This window comes from Aulonocara sp. 'chitande type north' Nkhata Bay, linkage group LG1 (assembly GCF_057382095.1).
Source record: "Aulonocara sp. 'chitande type north' Nkhata Bay isolate Kocher_YH1m ecotype deep benthic linkage group LG1, A_spYH_male_GT1.1, whole genome shotgun sequence".
In the NCBI taxonomy this organism is placed as follows: domain Eukaryota; kingdom Metazoa; phylum Chordata; class Actinopteri; order Cichliformes; family Cichlidae; genus Aulonocara; species Aulonocara sp. 'chitande type north' Nkhata Bay.
The window spans coordinates 25,051,738-25,071,085 of record NC_141344.1 but is presented as its reverse complement, the minus strand read 5'-3'; the positions used below and the strand labels follow the sequence as shown (position 1 = coordinate 25,071,085).

At 42.5% G+C, this 19,348-nt stretch overlaps 2 protein-coding genes across 7 annotated transcripts; one reads left to right on the top strand and one right to left on the bottom strand.

The window, feature by feature from the left end:
• Positions 1–8,508, bottom strand: dcun1d2b (DCN1, defective in cullin neddylation 1, domain containing 2b). 3 transcript variants are annotated; one of them, XM_086290094.1, is made up of 8 exons: positions 7,785–8,508; positions 7,607–7,695; positions 5,597–5,813; positions 5,355–5,523; positions 5,067–5,197; positions 4,899–4,981; positions 4,492–4,588; positions 1–3,976 (listed from the first exon to the last, which is right to left on the bottom strand). In XM_086290094.1, the coding sequence occupies exons 1-8, from the start codon at positions 7,840–7,842 to the stop codon at positions 3,897–3,899; spliced, it is 924 nt and encodes a 307-aa protein (XP_086146220.1). In that variant the 5' UTR covers positions 7,843–8,508; the 3' UTR covers positions 1–3,896. The 3 variants fall into 3 exon arrangements, with proteins under 3 accessions (XP_086146220.1, XP_086146237.1, XP_086146229.1); XM_086290111.1 differs by lacking the exon at positions 7,607–7,695 and having other exon boundaries at positions 7,785–7,865; XM_086290103.1 differs by lacking the exon at positions 7,785–8,508 and having other exon boundaries at positions 7,516–7,762.
• On the top strand, positions 7,421–18,594 carry slc9d1 (solute carrier family 9 member D1). 4 transcript variants are annotated; one of them, XM_086290075.1, is made up of 15 exons: positions 7,421–7,556; positions 9,598–9,750; positions 10,617–10,933; positions 11,655–11,822; positions 12,160–12,339; positions 12,430–12,630; positions 12,733–12,861; positions 12,963–13,055; positions 14,171–14,357; positions 15,442–15,559; positions 15,647–15,842; positions 15,973–16,123; positions 16,234–16,313; positions 16,405–16,554; positions 17,168–18,594. In XM_086290075.1, exons 3-15 carry the CDS (start codon positions 10,676–10,678, stop codon positions 17,279–17,281), a joined length of 2,025 nt encoding a protein of 674 aa, XP_086146201.1. In that variant the 5' UTR covers positions 7,421–7,556; positions 9,598–9,750; positions 10,617–10,675; the 3' UTR covers positions 17,282–18,594. The 4 variants fall into 4 exon arrangements, with proteins under 4 accessions (XP_086146201.1, XP_086146192.1, XP_086146184.1 ...); XM_086290066.1 differs by lacking the exon at positions 7,421–7,556 and adding an exon at positions 7,875–8,866 and having other exon boundaries at positions 9,601–9,750; XM_086290058.1 differs by lacking the exon at positions 7,421–7,556 and adding an exon at positions 7,875–8,866.
• Positions 18,595–19,348: the final 754 nt, after the last annotated feature.

The following is a 19,348-nucleotide window of genomic DNA, read 5'->3' as shown; positions in this document are numbered from 1 at the left end:
TTGTTAAAAACAACATGCTTTATTGACAACATTTATCAAGAAAACAATGTTCGGTATGCTTTTGCAGCAGAAACATTACTCTGTAAATACCTGTTTTCTTGCCAGCAAAAATAACACTGTCTTAAAGACCATGACCACGTGCGACTAGAAACAGCCGATCGCACATTCGACAACTAAAAATGCACTGAATGTAACAGAACACTAAATACTGGAAGTTGTTTTGTCACTCCTGAACCACAGGTGTTAGATAACAGCCACCCTGGCTGACGGTGGCGATGCTGACAGGACGGAAACTTTGTTATTAAAGCAAGATGTCTAACTTAATTACAACGGCAAACACTGTGACGCAATAATCAGTCTGGAAGTGAACCCACAATCCAGTCCCGATTTACCTTGAACTTAAAAAAAAAGAAAGAAAGAAAATGATACATTCACACACATACCACCACAGTTTATGAGTGACTGTGTTTACATAAATATGAGCATTTCCAACCAGGTTGTCAAGTTATTTCCCCCTGTAGGTAGCTGCAGATGCAAGAGAATTACTATCTTTATTTCAGCACATGGTTTAACTGAAGTGACAACACATGACAGAACCAGAACTGACAAATACAGGAAGCCGCACAGCTCACCCTGACTGAGGAGAGGGTGACGGGGACCTGAGCTCTGGTACCTTCTGCCTAGGGGTGCAACGATATTCGTATCGATATTGAACCGTTCGATACAGTGCTTTCGGTTCGGTACGCATATGTATCGAACAATACAAAATTTGTAATTTATTTTATCAACTTTCCTTCTGACGATGCTGTCTGTGTTGAGCGCTCAGTGAATCTGCGTTCGACTACTCCGCCTAGGGTTGACAGTGCAGCCTAGGCGGAGTAGTCAAACGCAGATTCACTCGTTAACGTGTTGGCCGTCTAGCCCCATGCACGGGGCGATTGGCGGTAGCTCGTTAACGGAGATTTGCCGTGTTGTGGCGTTAAGGTCATTTCAACGAGATTAACCTGAAAGCACTAGTGGGAACACAACGAATATGACTGCACATTTACGCCGACATCATCCTAGTGCAAAGACAAGTGGAAGCAGAAAAAAAACAAGCAAGCATGCTACTAACTTTAGCCGAGTCATTTAGACAGCTGTTTAATATGCTGCTGAGAATATAGCCCAGAAGAAGCGGATAGTATAGCTTTTATTTTGGAAAGAGACATTTCTCTGTAATAAACTCTCTTTTCCAAAGATGAGTGATTCCTCAATCAGATACAGGGCTCGCAATATCGCTAGCCCGACGTCCCGGAGCTAGCGATTTTTTCAGTCGGGCTACCAAAATCTATCTCTTCCCTGCCCGTCGGGCTATTGTAGGAAGGAAAAATATATGTCAATGCTTTTGCATTCTTTCAGAAATGTAGCTGGGTAATTATGTCATTGGCATCGGTGAGCCACTGTCAATATGTGACATATTGAAGTCGCGTTTGAATTTGCGCTTGTTTTTTTGCTTTCACTTTGCAATCGTGCAAACTGTGTATAGAGAGCGACAGCACTGATCTGTGAGTGATGATAATTTGCGCACCAATTCCTCTGACATCGTCTTATTAATCGTTAGCTTACTATGCAAACATGACAAGTGAAATCTCCCGCAGCTTAAACATGTGAGAGGTTGATCGCGCAGAGAATCGCTGAGCTTATGTGAGTGCGTGTGTAAAAGCAGCAGGATTTATATTTGACTACGATGACCTGGATGACTGAGAACCTTCACAGACAGATATATATTTTAGTTCTGCTGAGCCAAATAAGACAGGTCAGGGTGAAGAAGTGACAGCCAAAGAAAAGCTTACCACAAAACGGAGAAGTTATGACAAATCAGACTATAAGGCAAAAAGAAAGTGCAGCTTTATGGTTTCATGGACAAAATAATTTCTGTGGCTGCAATATGACGAGCTAAATAACCAGGGCTGCACATAAGTGGTCCGCAGGTGCGCATTCGCTGTCAAAATAAAAAACACGCACAAGGGTTAGGGTTAAATTTAAAAACTGTACTTTTGAGTTAAAATATATATTTATAATTTTAATAAATGACAAATTAAAAAGGCATGAACATTTTTTTGTATTGAAAAAATATCGAACCGTGACACCAAAGTATCGAACCGAACCGAACCGTGAATTTTGTGTATTGTTGCACCCCTACTTCTGCCATACTCTGGGATGTAGAGTGTTTTAGGTACACTTAAAGAGAAACAGTTAATCCTATTAATAATGATAATAATAATAATAATAAGCATTGCTGCACTGATCTCTTAAGTGTTAAAAGGCTCAAGTCTTCATTAAACTACAGAAAAGTGAGAAATGCTATAGCCCACTGCCACCACTAGATGGCAGCCTGAGCAGTGTTCATGTTGTCCTATGTAATAAATTCAACCAAATCTATAAAAAGCAATCTTCAGCCGTGTAAACAATCAGTTAAAATACTCCTTGCTGCGATGCACAACTTCATTATAAAAACGTTAGCACGTGAGAGAAACCTACTGCCACGAAACGCGAATAACTCCGATGCTCCACACAGTGCCGTCTGATTAAATAAAAACGTATAATCCTACAACAGAAAAAGTGTACTTCAGTGCAGTTTGTAGAGGTGACAAGTCATCCTCACCGGGATGACAGGAAAGAGTCAGGGCGTCCCTCAGCTTCTCTCTGTGTTCGTACTTTTAATCGCTGCTAAAGTCAAGACATAAAACCAACAAGTGTAATGCTGCAGCATCCCAAATGCTGCTTTTGCACCAACAACAAAAAAAAGTGCCACGACCTGTTTTTGCTCTTCTAAAGCTCCTTTAGAAGAGCTTCAGGCCTGAGCGAGCCACAGAAGTCACAACAAAAATCTACCGGCGTCAGTCTGAATACGAGCACATTAACTGACTGCTGCACTTCTCTCTGCAATCACCTGCGAGCTCCTCAGCTCACTTGAGAATGCCCCAAACAGCAGTAACATGTTTATCTCATCAACTTCATTTCCTTTTACGATGCTTTTTTTTTTTGGTAATTCCTAATTCAGAACACAGACGTCCCTCTCTGAGCCTCTGCAGGAGGTAGAGCTATCAGGAGCAGCACAGAAAGCCTGCAGTTAGTGACAGAGACAGACGTTCAGTGGGGTTTGTGTGATGAAATGAAAGTGACACCACTGTAACAGATCGATAAAGCCTTTGTGATTCTGCTGGTGCTCAACAAACGTGCTTCTCTACCTAGATCTCTGAACACAAGATGTGGAGTTTAAGGTGAATTATTCCAGCTTTTTACATATCAACAAAACCAAAGATATGTGGGATGGTATTGTAAATAAGGCAATATGCACAGACACACACACAAACACACTCAAGCTCACTTCCTCTGTCTGCTCTCACTGTAACTTGGAGAGCAACACATTCGCAACATCCGTGAAAATAACCTTAATAGCACCACCCCCACTCACACACACACACATCATGGCACCACTCCACACTAGCTCACAAAACATGCAGAGTTTAACTTCCAACCGACTCTCTGGCTGTCACTGTACCGAGGCTGCTGGTTAGTGAGTCCACAGGTGTGGTTTTACACCTGTCGGTGAGAAGTTTGAGCATTTACATCCTCTTCACATTGCTGTTTGTGTCAGCAAACAACAACTAAAAAAAGAAAAAAAGTTCTCTTTCTGGCTGATTCCCGTCCTGCTTTCCATTTTAAAAGTTCGGGTCTCTCCCTTTCAGAGGCATCGTATGCAGTTGGAAGAACAATCCTAATGGAAAAAGCTGCAGTCAGGCTTAATTAGAAGTAGTCTCATTTTTGGCTCGTTTGTATCAAAAACCTCATTCAGGAAAAGAAAACAGGAAGAAATGCGAAACTCAATCCGCTGCATGAAGCCGGGACAAACATTATGTCACGTTGCGTTTGGTCCCCATCACAATCGGCCGAGCAAATTCCACAAAGTCGTCGATCAGGACGGGCCAGGCCCCTGAGGAGAGTGAGCAGAAGAGGAATACGTTAGAGGGAATAAATAAACAAGATTTAAGTAGTGAAATCACGATTCAAGACATCAGAGATAAGAAAGTTAGATAAAAGGGTGGCCTTAAAGGAAGTGACTCTGCTGTAGATGGTTTTTAACGGCCTGCCAATTCTTTTACCCGCTACTTGTCAACTTTCCTTCATTTTTTTTTTAGATTCTAAGAGATGCTAAGAGCTGTTTAGCTGCTGAAAAAATACAATTTTATACCTGTCAAACTGACTTATTGTTGGCCTTTATCATAGATTTAGCTTAAGAAATGTGAACTACTAGAAAATCTGGCTCATTTAAAGCAAAAGAAAGCAATTATTGGTGGCTCAAAGCATTTGCACAGTACTTCAAGTCACTTGTGCGCTGGCGTAGGGGCAGACAAAGAGACAACACCCTGAATTATTCGTATTTAATGTTACAACTGATGAGCTTTCAATGTGTTCACCGATCATCTTCATCCAGACTCGTTAGCTCACCTTCCTCATCATAGTTTGACATGTCGTCTGCAATCATATTGCCAAAGTCCAGGAGGAGGTTCCATGTGTCCCTGGGAATCGATCGTTTGTGATGCTCCTGAATGCAGCACAGCAACAGGAAACGTTTGGAGTTTCATTGTGATCATAAAAAAAAACTAAAAAAAAACCCACTTTTTTTTTTTAAATTACAAAGGCAACAAACAAACAACCTCAATTAAAGGTGACATAACTCTAAACTGTCAAAAATCAATGTGGGGGATTGGATTATTTCTTTTATATAGGTCAACAAGATGGACAAAGCATGCTTGAAATGCCAGGGAAATCGATTCATGCATGTCAGATACCCAAATGTCCCACTGATCCAAAAATGAAAAGAACGGGGAGACAACAGAACATCCCACACTCACCAGCAGGAAGCGGTTCCACAGATCCAGGAACTTGAACCGACCTGTGAGAACTAGATTCCAGTAAGCCACGGCCATCTCCAGGTCTAGAAAGCAGAAAATCTGTTTAAGGGTGGATGCTTCATGTTTTTGATTAAAAACAGTGTTTTCCCTACACACTGTCATTCTTACCTAACCCCTTCTGGCCTGGGTTCTTGGCAAAACTGAAGGTAAACTGGTAGAAGTCTTTGAACTTTCCTGAGTCTTTCAGCTCCTGCTCTAGTCTGGGAAGAATGGCCTTAAGCTTTTCAGGGCTGTCGCACCTGTAGGACATGATGATGATGTAAAGTCTGAAATATGAAACCTTAAATACTCGTATGACTCGTCTTACAGAGACAAACGGCACAGTACATACACTCTTATGTCAGAAATGCAGTACAGTTAATCACAAAATAGATTTCAAAGCCAGTTACTGCTCACCCTAGCTCAGCCATGCCATCCAGGAACTCCTTCCTGCTGAACTCGCACTGCGTGGCTGCTCTGAACTTCCACGCCACCACCAGTATGCTCATGCTCGCCGGATCTAGAATCAGGTCATCGCAGAATTGCTGGATCCCGTCGATGCCTATCTTGTTCTCATCCTGGGGATCTACAACAAAAGCCGAAAATAATGAGCGCGACGGGATGAGCGGATCGCTCCGATTTCAATCCCTGACACCTGCCTTTGTATCTGTTGTAGAGCTGCTCCAGCTTCTTGCGGTCCACTGAGGTTTTCATGGATTCTTTGTAGTAGAGGTCTGGGTTCTGGAAGTAGTTGTCTGTGGCGACTTCTAGTTTCCAGTCATTCTGTGCCAGGCAGTACACAGCTGTCCTTTCGCCTGCCTGCGTGAAGGACATAAACTGCCGAACTTTGTCCTTCTGTGATGACTTCAGCTTGTGCTGGAAAGTAAGGAGGGATGCAGGTGAATGCAGGGGCCAAAATATAAATGAAATAGGAAAGAGTATCAAATGTGATAAGGTAAGATAGACACGGGTAGGGATGGGTATCGAAACCCGGTTCTTGTTGAGAACCGGTTCCCACTATTTCAATTCCTTGAAAGTGTTTGCCATTTTTGCAAACAATTCCCTTATCGATTCCAGTCGCCCCGAATGACGTCACCACGTTGCAGAGCGTTGCTTACCTGGCAGGAAACACGGTGCCTAAGCGGCTCAAATGCTCAAAAGTTTGGTTATACTTTATGAGAACGGATGACAACAGGGCAACTTGCAATACTTGCAAAGTAGAGATTTCATTTAAGGGAGGAAACACTGCGAATTTGCAAAAGCATTTGCTCACAAAACACACGATGACCTTAAATGAATGTCGTGTTTTTAATTCCGCTCCGGACTCGTGAATCTCAACCCAGCAGCAGCGGTAACGTTTGCACGTCCTCTCCCGTTAATGCGGCAGGTAAACTAACAGTGCATATTATGTTAGCGCGATCTGCCTTATTACAAAACCTGCTATTACTGTGTGTTTAGGTGACCATGATGAGAGAGACAGACAGAGTCTGGCTCAGATGCTGGCAGTTCTCGCTGCAGTCTACCGATAGCGTCTCCTTTCAGGCCAGGATAGACGAATGTCACCGAGCAGTGACTAAGTTTGTGGTCAAAGGCTTGAACCTATTTGCCACAGCAGATGCCCCCGATTTCACTTTGGTAAGTGAATGTGTTTAATTGTAGGCAGGGACATTACTGGATATTCTTGTGTAATTGCTACAGAATAATTTATGTTACACTTTGTTATTGCAACGGGATAATATTTATTTTATTATTTTACATTTACAATTTTTTTTTCCTGGGGACCCTGTGACACCCCATTGAAGAGCCGTAGGCTGGACCTCTTAAGATCTCACTGTTGGGTTTGTAAGGCCATGCTACTCCTAAATTTCTATCTTGTTCAAAGAGAAGATATAAAACAAAGTTCTAAGCTAATCGACCTTAGTGTTCTCCTTTTTTAAAAATAAGAATCGATAAGAGAATCGATAAAGAATCGAATCGTTAAACAGAATCGAAAATGGAATCGGAATCGTGAAAATCTTATCAATACCCATCCCTAGACACAGGCCCTTCTTTCAAGTAATTAAAATATTTCAAGCTGCATATAAATTCAAATAATGCTCATCAAACCAACATTACAAATTCTGGACCCCTCTAAGTCCTGGGGTAATGGAGGACAGGTCCCCCACTTCGCCAGCTTTGGTAATCCTGCCATGCATCATCAGACTGCACACCAACATTCAAACATACAGGGTAAGTGCTATTAGAGTACGCTAGAGTGCAAAGACTTCCCTTTAAGTTGAGGCTTTCACTAGAAACTCCACAGAAAACTTGCTGTGCGGTCTCTCACTACTTTAAGCTTTGCATGTAATTAAAAAGTAAAAGGCTGGAAACCAGGTGTGCCACAGCGCTGATGTTAGCACTTGCAAATGCACGGCCACGAGGTTCGGTTAGTCCACGAATATGCTGTTTGATCATGTGGCCCGTCTTTGCAGACCTGACCCACGCGATGATCAAACACCAAACGCACTATGGCAGGCCACAGCTCGTCGACCTGGTCCTTCTAGGCACGGGGGAGGGATCCTTCACGGGGTATCCTCACCTGGGTCAGCATCGCAGACGAGCTACCCCATAAAGGCAAAGGTACGTGGCGCAAGTGCATGCATCCCGTCTCAAAAACATCAACAACTGACCTCCCGTCTCCCCTCACATTCCTCACACACATCTCTGACGATGCGACACTTGGCCGCGGACACCCCGACCCCGCACACTGCGGTGACCCCTGAGTGTCAGAGACAGCTGTTACTGTCTGAGGAGCTCATAAACGGGGATAAACAACTCTAACGGTTTCTCATTTTTAATCTCACCTACCATTTTTATCACCCGCTGTTTTGGCCAACTTGAGATCCAATTTCCCCCAGGCACGCATGCGCAAAAGAACTGGGCTACTGTACGGCAATTGGAGTCGTGGGTAATGTAGTTCAGCACCGCTGAAATTCAAGATACAATCCCCGCTTCGGTAAAATACTTGTTTTATTCTTAAATATTGTGCAACGTCTCTGACACCGCCTAAAAAGTCTCATTATTACTCCGCGTCTATTACTGCGATACTACACCGTGAGTATAACCCTTGTTGAGGGGGACGGGTCATAGAACTAGGCGTGGAGATAATTTAACGGTATTTTTTCTCGCTTCACCGAAATAATACGACTTTACACAACAGTGAAAATGTGTCATAACCGAAAAATAAAAGAAAAAACGGAGAAGCGCTACCATAACGTAAAAGCACTTGACGCAAGAGTCGAGTCGAAAACGCAAAACACCTGAGAACTACAACTCCCATATCAAATCTGATAAAGATGTTTCGGAAGTAATCTGAAGATGGATCTTTAATTTTTATCGACAGGAATATGTTCTGAAAGCAGAGGAGGGGTTGTTTAGTTTTAGTTGCGCCTGGTGTAAATGGGGAGGGGATCCGCTGTCGACACACACGACTGTCATTTCTTTGCTAATGTTAGCAAAGTTGAGATAGCGTTAACGGCTGTGTCACAAGTGTGTGTGTGGACTCAGCTGGCTGGAGCTGGTCTGACAGCTCCGGGCAATTTGGAAGCTAACTTAGCTTTACCTAACAGCTTATTCAACTTTAGCCACACTAGAACTAACTCAGCTGTTTTAGGGACTGGGCGTTTGTACCTACCTGGGGAAAAAAAGTATTGTTACCCCTTCCTGTCTGCCTGCACCGACACTGCTACCGACGGCCCGGAGGTCGGAGTAAACATGAAGTTGGTGGCCAAGTAAAAACCGGTGAACGCCTGCACCGACGCTGTCTCCAGCTATGTGGCAGGAGAGGAGGGGTGGTGGTAGTGCGGCACAACAGCACGATTGTTTCCTTCTTCTTCTGCTGCTCCTTCAGTCGTGGAGTTGAGAGCCAGGACAGTACACACATTTCGCAGGTAGTGATTTCTTTACTCATCTGTTTCTGCTGATATACCCACTCATAGAAGTCGAGTAATCTGTGTTTGGGACAGTGAAGAAAATGGGTGATTTCACTGGCTGTCCGTGCTGTTTCCTCGGTATGTCATTCATACCTGGCGGTGTGTGTTATTAAGATAGCTAAATGTCCTCCCCGTTTTATTTTACATTGACACGTCTGTGCTCCATTTTTTATGTGTTTTTTATGCACATCCTGACAAGGTAAAACTTCAAGTTTTAGGTACGAGTCCAAAGTTTAGTGCAGATCACCTGTGGGAAGGAACATTTTCATTTTACTTGAGTATTTCTTTTTACATCACTACAACAACAAAGACTTTGTCATACAAAGCAATGTATTATATTTTTAAAAATCTACTCTATCGAAACCAAATAAAACATTAACCTTTAATGTTACTGTGTCAGTAATAATAATAGAATGGAGGCTGTTTATAATGGCATTGGTGTTTTATTTTTAACATACATAACCTGTTATATAGTCATTTAACATTGTTTGTTTTTCATGGTGTATACGCGGTCTTTTTTCATAGATCAAGCGTTTGTAAAGTGAAAGGAAATGTAGGGGAAATGTTTAAACTGCACTTCTGGTTTTGTTTACATTAAATTCTCTGAGGGTGACATGGCTTTTTTCAAGTTTGTAATGCCTTAAATCTGAGAACCTGTGTGTGCGCGTATGTGTGCTTGTCCATTTCAGCAGCTCAAGACGGAACAGTGGTATTACTGATTTCTAGCTGCAGTGGCAGAGCGTCTGCAGCCTAGCCCAAAGGAAGAAGGACATAGGAGGAGTTTGGAAAGTAAACATCTCTCAGCTTGACTCATGCTCACAACAGTGCAGACTGCCTTGGCTGTGAGTTGAATGTATTCAGTGTTGGTGTGGATAAAGATTAAATGTAAAGCAACCTGGATGTTTTGTTTTTTTGGTTGTTTCTTTTTTAAATACAATCCTTTCCCTCACTATATACACTGCAGCGTATTTGATGAAGGCAGCAGAGGAAGCAGCTCTGGAATTTTTTACAGGTTAAGCATTCAGTCACATTAAGGTGAAGCTTAATAATAAGAACTGCTAGCAAGACGGAACTCATGTTCAGCTGCCACCACACCCTGCTTAAAGACTGAACAGGCTGTTGGTATAACAATAATAAATATACAGGTTGCATAAGTACACACTGTATCTCACATAACACCACTCACTTTGCTTTCAGAGCTGCCTTAATTCTTCATGGCTTATATTAAAAAAAAAAGTGCTGGAAACATGGGAGAGGGATTTTGGTCCAAATTGACATGACAGCATCACACATGGCTCCATGATCTGAGTCATATGTTCCACCACATCCCAAAGGTGCTCTACGGATTGAGATCTGGTGACTGTGGAGGCCATCTGAGTGCAGTGAACTCATTGTCATGTTCAAGAAACCAGTTTGAGATTATTTGCGCTTTGTGAGATGGTGTGTTATCCTACAGGAAGGAGCCATTGGGAGATGGGTAGATGGTAGTTTGGTTTTAAGGGGATTACTTAAATCACATTTCTTTCCCATTTTGATGCTCAGCTTCAGTTCCAGAAGGTTGTCTCAACCATGTCAACAAATGCATTGAATTTTTGCCATATGACTGGCTGATATATAGATATATTTGCATTGACACTCAACCCATCTTAATCTGTCATACTATTTTGTTTTTTTTTTACTTTTTAAAAAAAACCTTTTCCATATCCAGGCCTCACACCCGTCTTCAGTCCCCCTCACACCCTGGTGAAGACGCGAGTAGGACTTTGGATGCAGGCTGTATGTTGGCTGCTGTGCCTCAGCCTGGCAGGGGCATCTGCCGTGGTCCACAAAGACCAGGTGGCCCAGCATGCCGTCAAGCTCTATCGAAGTAAAAGGGCTGCACACGGGCAGAGCTGGGTGGCTGGTAACTGCAAGCGGCTGGTGGGCCTCCTACGTCAGAAAAATGTGGTTTTCAAGAAGCTGGAGGCTGCTGCCGATGCTGTTGGGAAAGACCGGAGCCTTTCAGAGACTGAGAAACACTTCCAGGTACCAGACTGAGAAAAAGCAATCTGATGGAGCCAAGAGCTCCTTTCAAATTGTTATCCACTGAAGAGTTAGAGACATTTAACTTTTGCATAACCTGTAATTCTTCTTTAGGTCTCTAAACTGTTTGCCTCTCTGACTGTTGCACAGAATGACTGTGCATGCTTATAATTCATGTTTCCTATGATATGTGCATGTAGCGATAAGATGACTGGTTTGATTAAAACAACTAACAGGAGAAATAGCTAAGCACCACTTTTAGACTTTTATACCAGACCAAGCTGAAAACACATTTAAATTTAATGTGGTTTCTTCAAATCTTCAAAGTTTTTTTTTCGAGTTTACCTCTGAAACGATCTGAATGAAATGCCTTCTGGTTAACTCACTAAAACACAACACCAGACTGAGAGGCAGTTTCTTCCCCAGAGCTGTGACATCCATCTAAATTCAACATGTGACTTTCTGCACATATTTATTCTGCATATACGGATAGTGTGCATTCAGTTGTTTTATTGTGTTTAAGTGCCTCTTCTGATGTGTGCCGAGAGTCACATAAAATGCACCTTCATCCTATTGTAACCTGCTTCATCACAATCTGTTTTGTCCTGTTTGTCATGTCCAGTCTCCGATGAAGAATTGTAAACTGCACTGCACACGGTGGCTTCAGTGAAAGATGACCAGAGACATTTTACCGATTGACAAGTTTCTGTTTGTCTGCATTAAGGTTCACACTCTGGAGGTTTTGCAGAAGGAGCTGAATGAGAGCGAGCACCTCGTGTTCCAGGCGTTGCACAGCCTGCAGAGAGCGCTACAGGGAGACTACAAGGATGTGGTCAACATGAAGGAGAGCAGCAGACAAAGGCTGGAGGCCCTCAGGGAGGCAGCCATAAAGGTGAAGTCAGCTGTGTTTCATTATTTGTATCTCAGTTTTTCAAAAGACAGGGAAATATCAGAAGCCCAACAATCAGATGACCCACTATGAGTAAGCTCTTTGGTGACAGTGGAAAGAAAAAACTGTCTTTTAACAGGAAGAGACCTGTAGCAGAAATGGAAACTCCCAAAAAGACTATCCAAAATGTAAATTTATTATCAAATAAGTCCTGTGTGAATATAGGAGACTGTTGATATGATCATCCTACAGACCTCAAAATTTAAGACTGAATCTTTAATACACATTTCCTACATTCATCTCTCCTAACATATGCATGGCCCCTCTTATCTCACTTCAGGAAGAACAGGAGTACGTGGAGCTGGTGGCGGCTGAGAAGCATCAGCAGGAAGCTGTTAAAAGCGCTTTGGCCCAGAACAAGACTCTGTCCATCCTGGATGAGATCCTGGAGGATGTCAGGAAGGCAGCTGACCGACTTGAGGAGGAGATCGAAGAGCACGCCTTTGACAACAACAAGCAGGTCTGCAGACAGTCACTGTCACATATTTTGGTTACTCAAAAACTGAAGATGATAGTGATTGTAGCTCCTTCCGTGCTGTGTGCTGTGTAGATGAAAGGAGTGAATGTAGAGGCCGTGCTGAGAGTGGAAGACGACGAAGAGAATGGAAGCAAGAGGAAGAACAAGTCCAGGCAAAAGGAAGTGGAGGATGACCTGGGACTGAGCATGCTCATTGACTCACAGAACAACCAGTATGTTCTGACTAAACCGCGAGACTCAACAATGCCGAGAGCCGACCACCACTTTATCAAAGTCAGTCATTCCTCGCGTGTATAAGAAGCAGATACTCTGTATTAATTTGTTTTGAGTCGTTTTTAGTCAGTATTGACGGTTTTTTTAAACATGTATGTGCAGGACTTGGTTTCAGTGGTGATGTTGTCTCTGCCCTGTGGCTGGATTTGCACTCTGGCGGGTCTTCCTCCCATGTTTGGATATATCATCTGCGGGGTCCTGCTTGGTCCTTCTGGGCTCAACAGCATCAAGGTGTGTGAGAGCGAGACTGTAATTAATTTTTTTTAAATCAGTCTTTTTTTCTACTTTCTGTGCTTGTTGTTTATATCTGTGCTCGGCTTTGCTTGTTGCAGTCTATGGTTCAGGTGGAGACTCTCGGGGAGTTGGGTGTGTTTTTCACTCTCTTTGTGGTCGGACTGGAGTTCTCACCTGAGCGCCTCAGAAAGGTAAATGAAGAAGATTTTGCTTTTGGAATAATGCAAAGGCAAAGGCAAGTCTGGCACTGATGCCAATGACATGGTCAAACTGTTCTGTGTGTTGTATTGCGGTGGTGCAGCATGACACGAATTAACCAACATCAGTATGAAAGCAACTTTTAAAACAATACTTTTATGTCCTTCAATGTTTGGTTTAGAGCAGGGGTCTCCAACTCCAGTCCTCGAGGGCCGCTGTCCTGAAACCTTTCCATGCGACCCTGCTGCAACACACCTGAATACGATTAGTAGGTCATTAGCAAGACTATAGAGCCTGACTGCATGCTGAGGTGGCAACCCCTAACCCTACTCATGTCAGTTTAAGTAAATGTAAGTGTTAGGAATAATGTACTTTTATTGCACCATGTTCATTCACTCATGAGCTACTGGAACATGAATCAAATGGCTGAGTTGCCACCTCAGCATGCAGTCAGGTTCTATAGAGTCCTTCTAATGACCTACTAGTCGTATTCAGGTGTGTTGCAGCAGGGACGCATGGAAAAGTTTCAGGGCAGCGGCCCTTGAGGACTGGAGTTGGAGACCCCTGGTTTAGAGCCTGATTGGTATATTATTAGAGCTGAAAAGAAGGCGACTGGACTTTACGTTTTTTGAAGACCGCACAAGGGTTTAAATACCTGGGACTCTCAACCTTTTGGTTTTAGAAGTGAAGAAGCCTCTTGGATGAGAAGAGAAATGATTTTAAAAGAAAACTTAAAGAAGTCTGGTCGCTTTCTTTCTAACCTCCTTAAACAGCAGTGACCTGGATGACCGAGAAACTACGCAGACATATATTGGATGTTAGCAGCTGATGTTTGCCAATGTAATGTGTAATTACTGTCCAGTTTGTGCTAATATAGAAGCTTTTTTTATGCTTGGGATAATTTAGAAAAAGTTTAAGTAGCAGCGGACATGCTGAAGAATATTGGCTGATACATCTAGATTTAATTCCACATCAGTATTAGAATGTTTCTGTAAAATCCACTATTGCTCACAGTCTAGTTGTTTTAATACCATTTGTTTTTAAAGCCTCTGTTACTTACTTTATGGACAGTCATCATCCAGTCATCAACCTGTCTATGTGTGCATAGGTATGGAAGATTTCAGTTCAGGGTTCCTGCTCTTTGAGTCTGCTGATGGTAGGAGCCGGTTTGCTGTGGGGACAAGTCCTGCATATTCGACCCACCCAGACTGTCTTCATCTCTACTTGTTTGTCCTTGTCCAGCACTCCACTGGTGTCCCGCTTCCTGGCAGGAGGAAGCAGAGGAGATAAGGAAGGTTTGTGTTTTATGTGTCAGGACATAATAAAGCAATCATCTGGTTATTACCAGGTCCTAAAATTAGGTAAATACAGTATCAGATGAACAATAACACATGATACATTACACAGTGTCCTTGTGTATTTTGTAAGAATGAAGCCAAAATGCAGAAGCTGTATGAGGTGATCCACCTCATACAGCTTCTAGGTTTTAGAACCACCTTTAGCAGGAGAAACGCTCAAGACCAACAAACTGACAAAAATTCTGCTTTCATAGAGGTGATCACACTTGCTGATGATCAGTTAAATGTATCTGATTAGCAGTACCTGAATGCTACTTACCTCCTAATTCCTATGAAAGCAGGAAAGTGTGCTTAGTTTTTCCACACACTGCTTCTGCATTTTCCTGTAGTTTTGTTCAATAAATAATGATATGGTATAATATTTTGTATTGTTGTTTACCTGAGGCTGATGTTACTTGCGGTTGTACTAACCTAGTTTATGACCTGCTAAGGGGTTATGTTCTATAATAAAACCTTAGAAGTATGCACTTTCACACAAGTGTTTTGAAAGTCTTCTCATTAGATTGTTTAAAGCGTTTGAGGGAAACAGACCGTGTGTGTCTGTTACATGAAGAGAACAGGTTGCATTTAATTGCTATGAGATGTGACTAGCTGGTTTTTCCTCTTCACTACTTCCATTTCAAAGATAAAAAACAGAGAAAATCTATATTTTTCCCTCTGGCCACATTCCAGAAAGTTAAGCATACCTCAGATACCAGTTATAGCAGCATTCAGCAGATCCTCCCTTACCTCTGATAGTATATAGCTGAGTAGGATTTTGTGACCTGCATGCCTGTGTTGACTTCTGCTAGCACAGCAGCGGTAAATGATTTTTGCTCACAGTGAAGAAAAATCACATTTATTTTACATTTAAGAGCAGCTTGCCTATCCACAGGCCTTTTCCCATGCCATTACTCTAGGTAATTTACACATTTTAATGTAGGCAAATTTAATATCACACTACATCCGCTTATACAATATTGATTACTAGGAGTGTTTTCCTTAGCCAGTGATCATTAACGTGTTTGTGTGTGTGTGGCAGCTGAGCTGGACTACAGCAGCGTTCTCCTTGGGATGTTGGTGATGCAAGATGTTCAGCTCGGCCTCTTCATCGCTGTCATGCCGACTCTGATCCAGGCACAAAGTGGAGAGTTGGACGGGTGTGTTGGTCTTTCTGTTGTTATTGCATGTGTGCTCTGTGTAAACACGCACACAGCATTGTAAACTCTTCCCTCTGTGCACCGCAGCTTCCTGTATGGCAGCCTCCACGTGCTCTATCTCCTGGCCCAGGTCCTGGTGTCGCTGGCTGCTGTGCTTCTGCTCTGCTTGCTCTTCAGATCATTCCTGATTGGCCCCTTTTACAAGAAGCTTCACACTGAGAGCAAAGGCAACAGGGAGATCCTGGTGCTGGGGATGGCAGCTTTTGTCTTTTTCATGCTGACAGTATGCTGTCTGTTTTTAACCTTTTCTTTTAGATAAAGATCTCACTTTATTCACTTATTATGTGTTTCATGTTCTTGTCTAACCCGTCGTGTGTCTGTGCTGGTTCTTTTCTTGCTGACTCATGCTGCAGGTAACTGAGGTGCTGGATGTTTCCATGGAGCTCGGTTGTTTCCTGGCTGGAGCTTTGCTGTCCTCACAGGGTCACATGGTCACAGCAGAGGTCATGGGATGCATCGAGCCGATCAGAGACTTCCTTGCCATCATCTTCTTTGCTTCTATCGGTTAGCCTGAACGCGATCATGTGACTGATCTGACCTTGGTGTTGCGTTAGTTTTGTGTTGTTTACCGTGACTTTACTGAATGGTAAGTGTGTGTCTGTGTGATGCTGCAGGTTTCCACGTGTTCCCGACATTTGTGCTGTATGAACTCACCATCCTGCTGGCGCTAACTCTCACACTCGTCATTATGAAGGTACAGACTACTCCTGTGTTTTGTCTTTGTTTTTTGCTTTTCTTTGTCTATCTCCAGTTTCTGTTTCATTTGACTCCTTATTTCCTTCCAGTTTATGATGGCTGTACTCGTGCTGTCAGCAATCTTGCCTCCAGGGTCTCGGCACATACAGTGGATCGTCTCTGCTGGCCTCGCTCAGGTCAGCGAATTCTCCTTCGTCCTGGGCAGTCGTGCGCGTCGAGCTGGCATCATCTCCAGAGAGGTCAGTGATTACCTCTTATGTTAGTGTTGGCATCTGTTTTACTATTCAGACAGAGGAGAATATAGTAGGTGCTCAATTTGACTTTTGTTTGCTTCGTCTTCTGCCTTAAATAATCATTTATTAATGATTGTTTAAAGCAGAATTAGACGAGACCTATAATACCCTGTTCCAGGTCAATACTTTTATGTTATTCTGAGCTGTAGCTGACTCGCCCCTCCCTTTCAGCCAGTTTTCTTCTGATTGGCTGCCCCTCCCAAAAACAGGTTTGAACAGTAGCTGGGCAGATCTTCATGTGTAGTGTCAATCATCCATTGTCTATTTACAAAGAAGAACCAACTGCATTGGTTAGTTTTTAGCCAAAAGACCTATTATCTCTGATCTAAGCTAATCCTATAATGACGCAGTAATCTTTGCATCGTAAAGAATCGTGACTAGGACGACCGTCTATGTCACTGATATCTTGGCATTTAAGAACATCCATCTCTCTCCCTGGGGTATCATTGTGGAATAAATCAAAGAGTGTTAAATTAGCTTTATTCAAAGTCTGTGTTAATGACATTTCGCCATCTGATTATTGGATCTTTATTTGGTTTGCCTCTCTGGCTCTGTGCAGGTGTACCTGCTGGTCCTCAGCGTCACCACTCTCAGTCTGCTGCTGGCTCCGCTGCTCTGGAAGGTTACCACACACAGATGGGTTCCCCGCACCGAACGCAGACCAGTCACATGACCACACTGACTTCAGCACCAAAGGGTTCTCGTTTGAGTTTTGCAGAAATAACAGTGGCATAACAAGAAGTTTTATTTATGCAGGACCAAATCTCCCTCTTTTTCTTCTTCTTCTTCTTCTTCTTCTTGTACTGACTCAATCTGCTGCTTTAGAGGAGAGTGACTTGAGGTCCTTAATCAAAGCCTGCTTCTGACTGTTAAAAAAGCCTTCATTACATCCTAGGTATGGTCCAAATTGGTGTAACATGTAGTGTATGTGCTAGATAAACTATACTGTATTTTAATATCACATGCTGAAATAGTTTTACATGTAATCTGGAAACATCTGTAAGGCTCGGTGGTGTCTGCTACTTACAAAAAACCTTTGATAGAAAGCACATGTTTTGAGGAGAAGCACAACAGATAAGAGATCCTTTACGCTGTGACGCTTTTGATGTCAGAAATGCCTTTCTTCTTATTTTCAGACACTTGTTTCATCAGTCATTCCGTCACTTATGCAATTTGAACCTTAGATTTGCCTCCTCCATGTAGAAATCACATGACAGTTCAACACATCTCCATATATTGTTTTGTGATCTTATGAATAGGTGAAATATTTGGGAAGTATTTTTTTTTGTATTATGTAAAACGACCTCCGTCGTTCTTCTAGATGACTATATTACTGTTCACTTTGTCTTCTTCGGCTCTTGGTTATCGTAGATGACAGATTGTGCTTCTGACTGACGTAAAAACCTTCTGTGTGCTGTATTTAATCAGAAGTGGGTTATTCTGATCATCGTGCTACTGTGAATTTTGCTATAATAGCACTCTCTGAAGACTGTAGTTTGTTACTCTTTTTTTTCTTGGCAAATGTCAGAACACCGTGGTAGGTCACACTACTAACAAACTCAGAAGGTAGATAATGAAATACATGATTTTAGGAGCAGAAATGCATCAGACACTAATGACAACTCTTCGCTGACGTTACGTTTGAATACAAAATGCACTAGTTAACCCTGAATGTCAAACTTATGTGCCTGCTCAACACTTCTCTGCACTAAAAACAAGACTTTGAGGAGTGTATTCCTGCTCATCTTGTGCTGTTAGTGTCTTATATTCCATAAAGTGCAATGTAAATGTGTCCAACAGCCAGGTTACTGAATATTTTAATATGATTCTCAGATACTGTTTCTTTCTTTTCTGTTTACATACATGTGTGTTGGTGGTCATGGCAGACACTACAAGTCATAAAGAAGTGCTGTTTTCATTCATGATTGTGTATTTCTAAACTGCTAAATTCATTTTATTTATTAAAAAGAAGATGACAACGAAGAATTTATTTGGTCTCGTGTTTGCTTTCCTCCTTTGATCCAGTAATTGCACTGGGAAACTTGGCAATTAATTAACTGTAGTTGTGTTGTAGAGACGCAAAAAGTTGCTTAAGAGGTTCATTTCTGAAAAAATCTACAATAATCAGGAACTTTGTTAGCTACGCCTGTTCAGTTGCAAATCTCTAATCAGCCAATCGCATGGTTAAGACCACCTGCTGAAGTTCAAACCAATCATCAGATCAGGATGCCGGGATTTTCCCACACAGCCGTCTCTAGTGTTTACAGAGAATGATCTGAAAAAACAAAACCAGATGGTGTAATGGTGTGGAGGACATACGACATACAAGTGTATTACATACACTCGTATGTCTTCACACGCATATACACTTGAGCGACATCCCCTTCTAGATTGGTAGGGTTTAATATGATGTTGGTCAACCATTTACATCTCTAACAGCTTCATCTCTCCTGGGAAGGCTTTCCACAGGATTGAGGAACGTGTGGGAATTTTTGTCCATTCATCCATTTGTGAGGTCAGACACTGATGTTGGATGAGAAGGCCTGGCTCAGGTGTGGGGTTGAGCTCAGGACTCTGTGCAGGCCAGTCAAGTTCTTCCACACCGAACCTGCTGTGGTTCTACGTGGCCTACCTTGTTGTGGCTGTTGTTCCCTATTGCCTCCACTTTGTTATAATACCACTAACAGATGACTGTGGAATATTTAGTTCCACATGAATGTTTATAGAAGCGTTCATGTGT

Excerpts from the sequence above, each read along its gene's own strand:
- dcun1d2b (XM_086290094.1), bottom strand. The coding sequence starts at position 7,842 with ATGCGTGCCTGGGGGAAATTGGATCTCAAGTTGGCCAAAACAGCGGGT. Across the intron at positions 5,814-7,606 it reads AATGTGAGGGGAGACGGGAG|CACAAGCTGAAGTCATCACA; the intron begins GTCAGTTGTTGA and ends CTTACTTTCCAG. Across the intron at positions 4,589-4,898 it reads TGTGGAACCGCTTCCTGCTG|GAGCATCACAAACGATCGAT; the intron begins GTGAGTGTGGGA and ends TGCTGCATTCAG.
- slc9d1 (XM_086290075.1), top strand. The coding sequence starts at position 10,676 with ATGCAGGCTGTATGTTGGCTGCTGTGCCTCAGCCTGGCAGGGGCATCT. Across the intron at positions 11,823-12,159 it reads TCAGGGAGGCAGCCATAAAG|GAAGAACAGGAGTACGTGGA; the intron begins GTGAAGTCAGCT and ends ATCTCACTTCAG. Across the intron at positions 12,631-12,732 it reads CCGACCACCACTTTATCAAA|GACTTGGTTTCAGTGGTGAT; the intron begins GTCAGTCATTCC and ends ATGTATGTGCAG.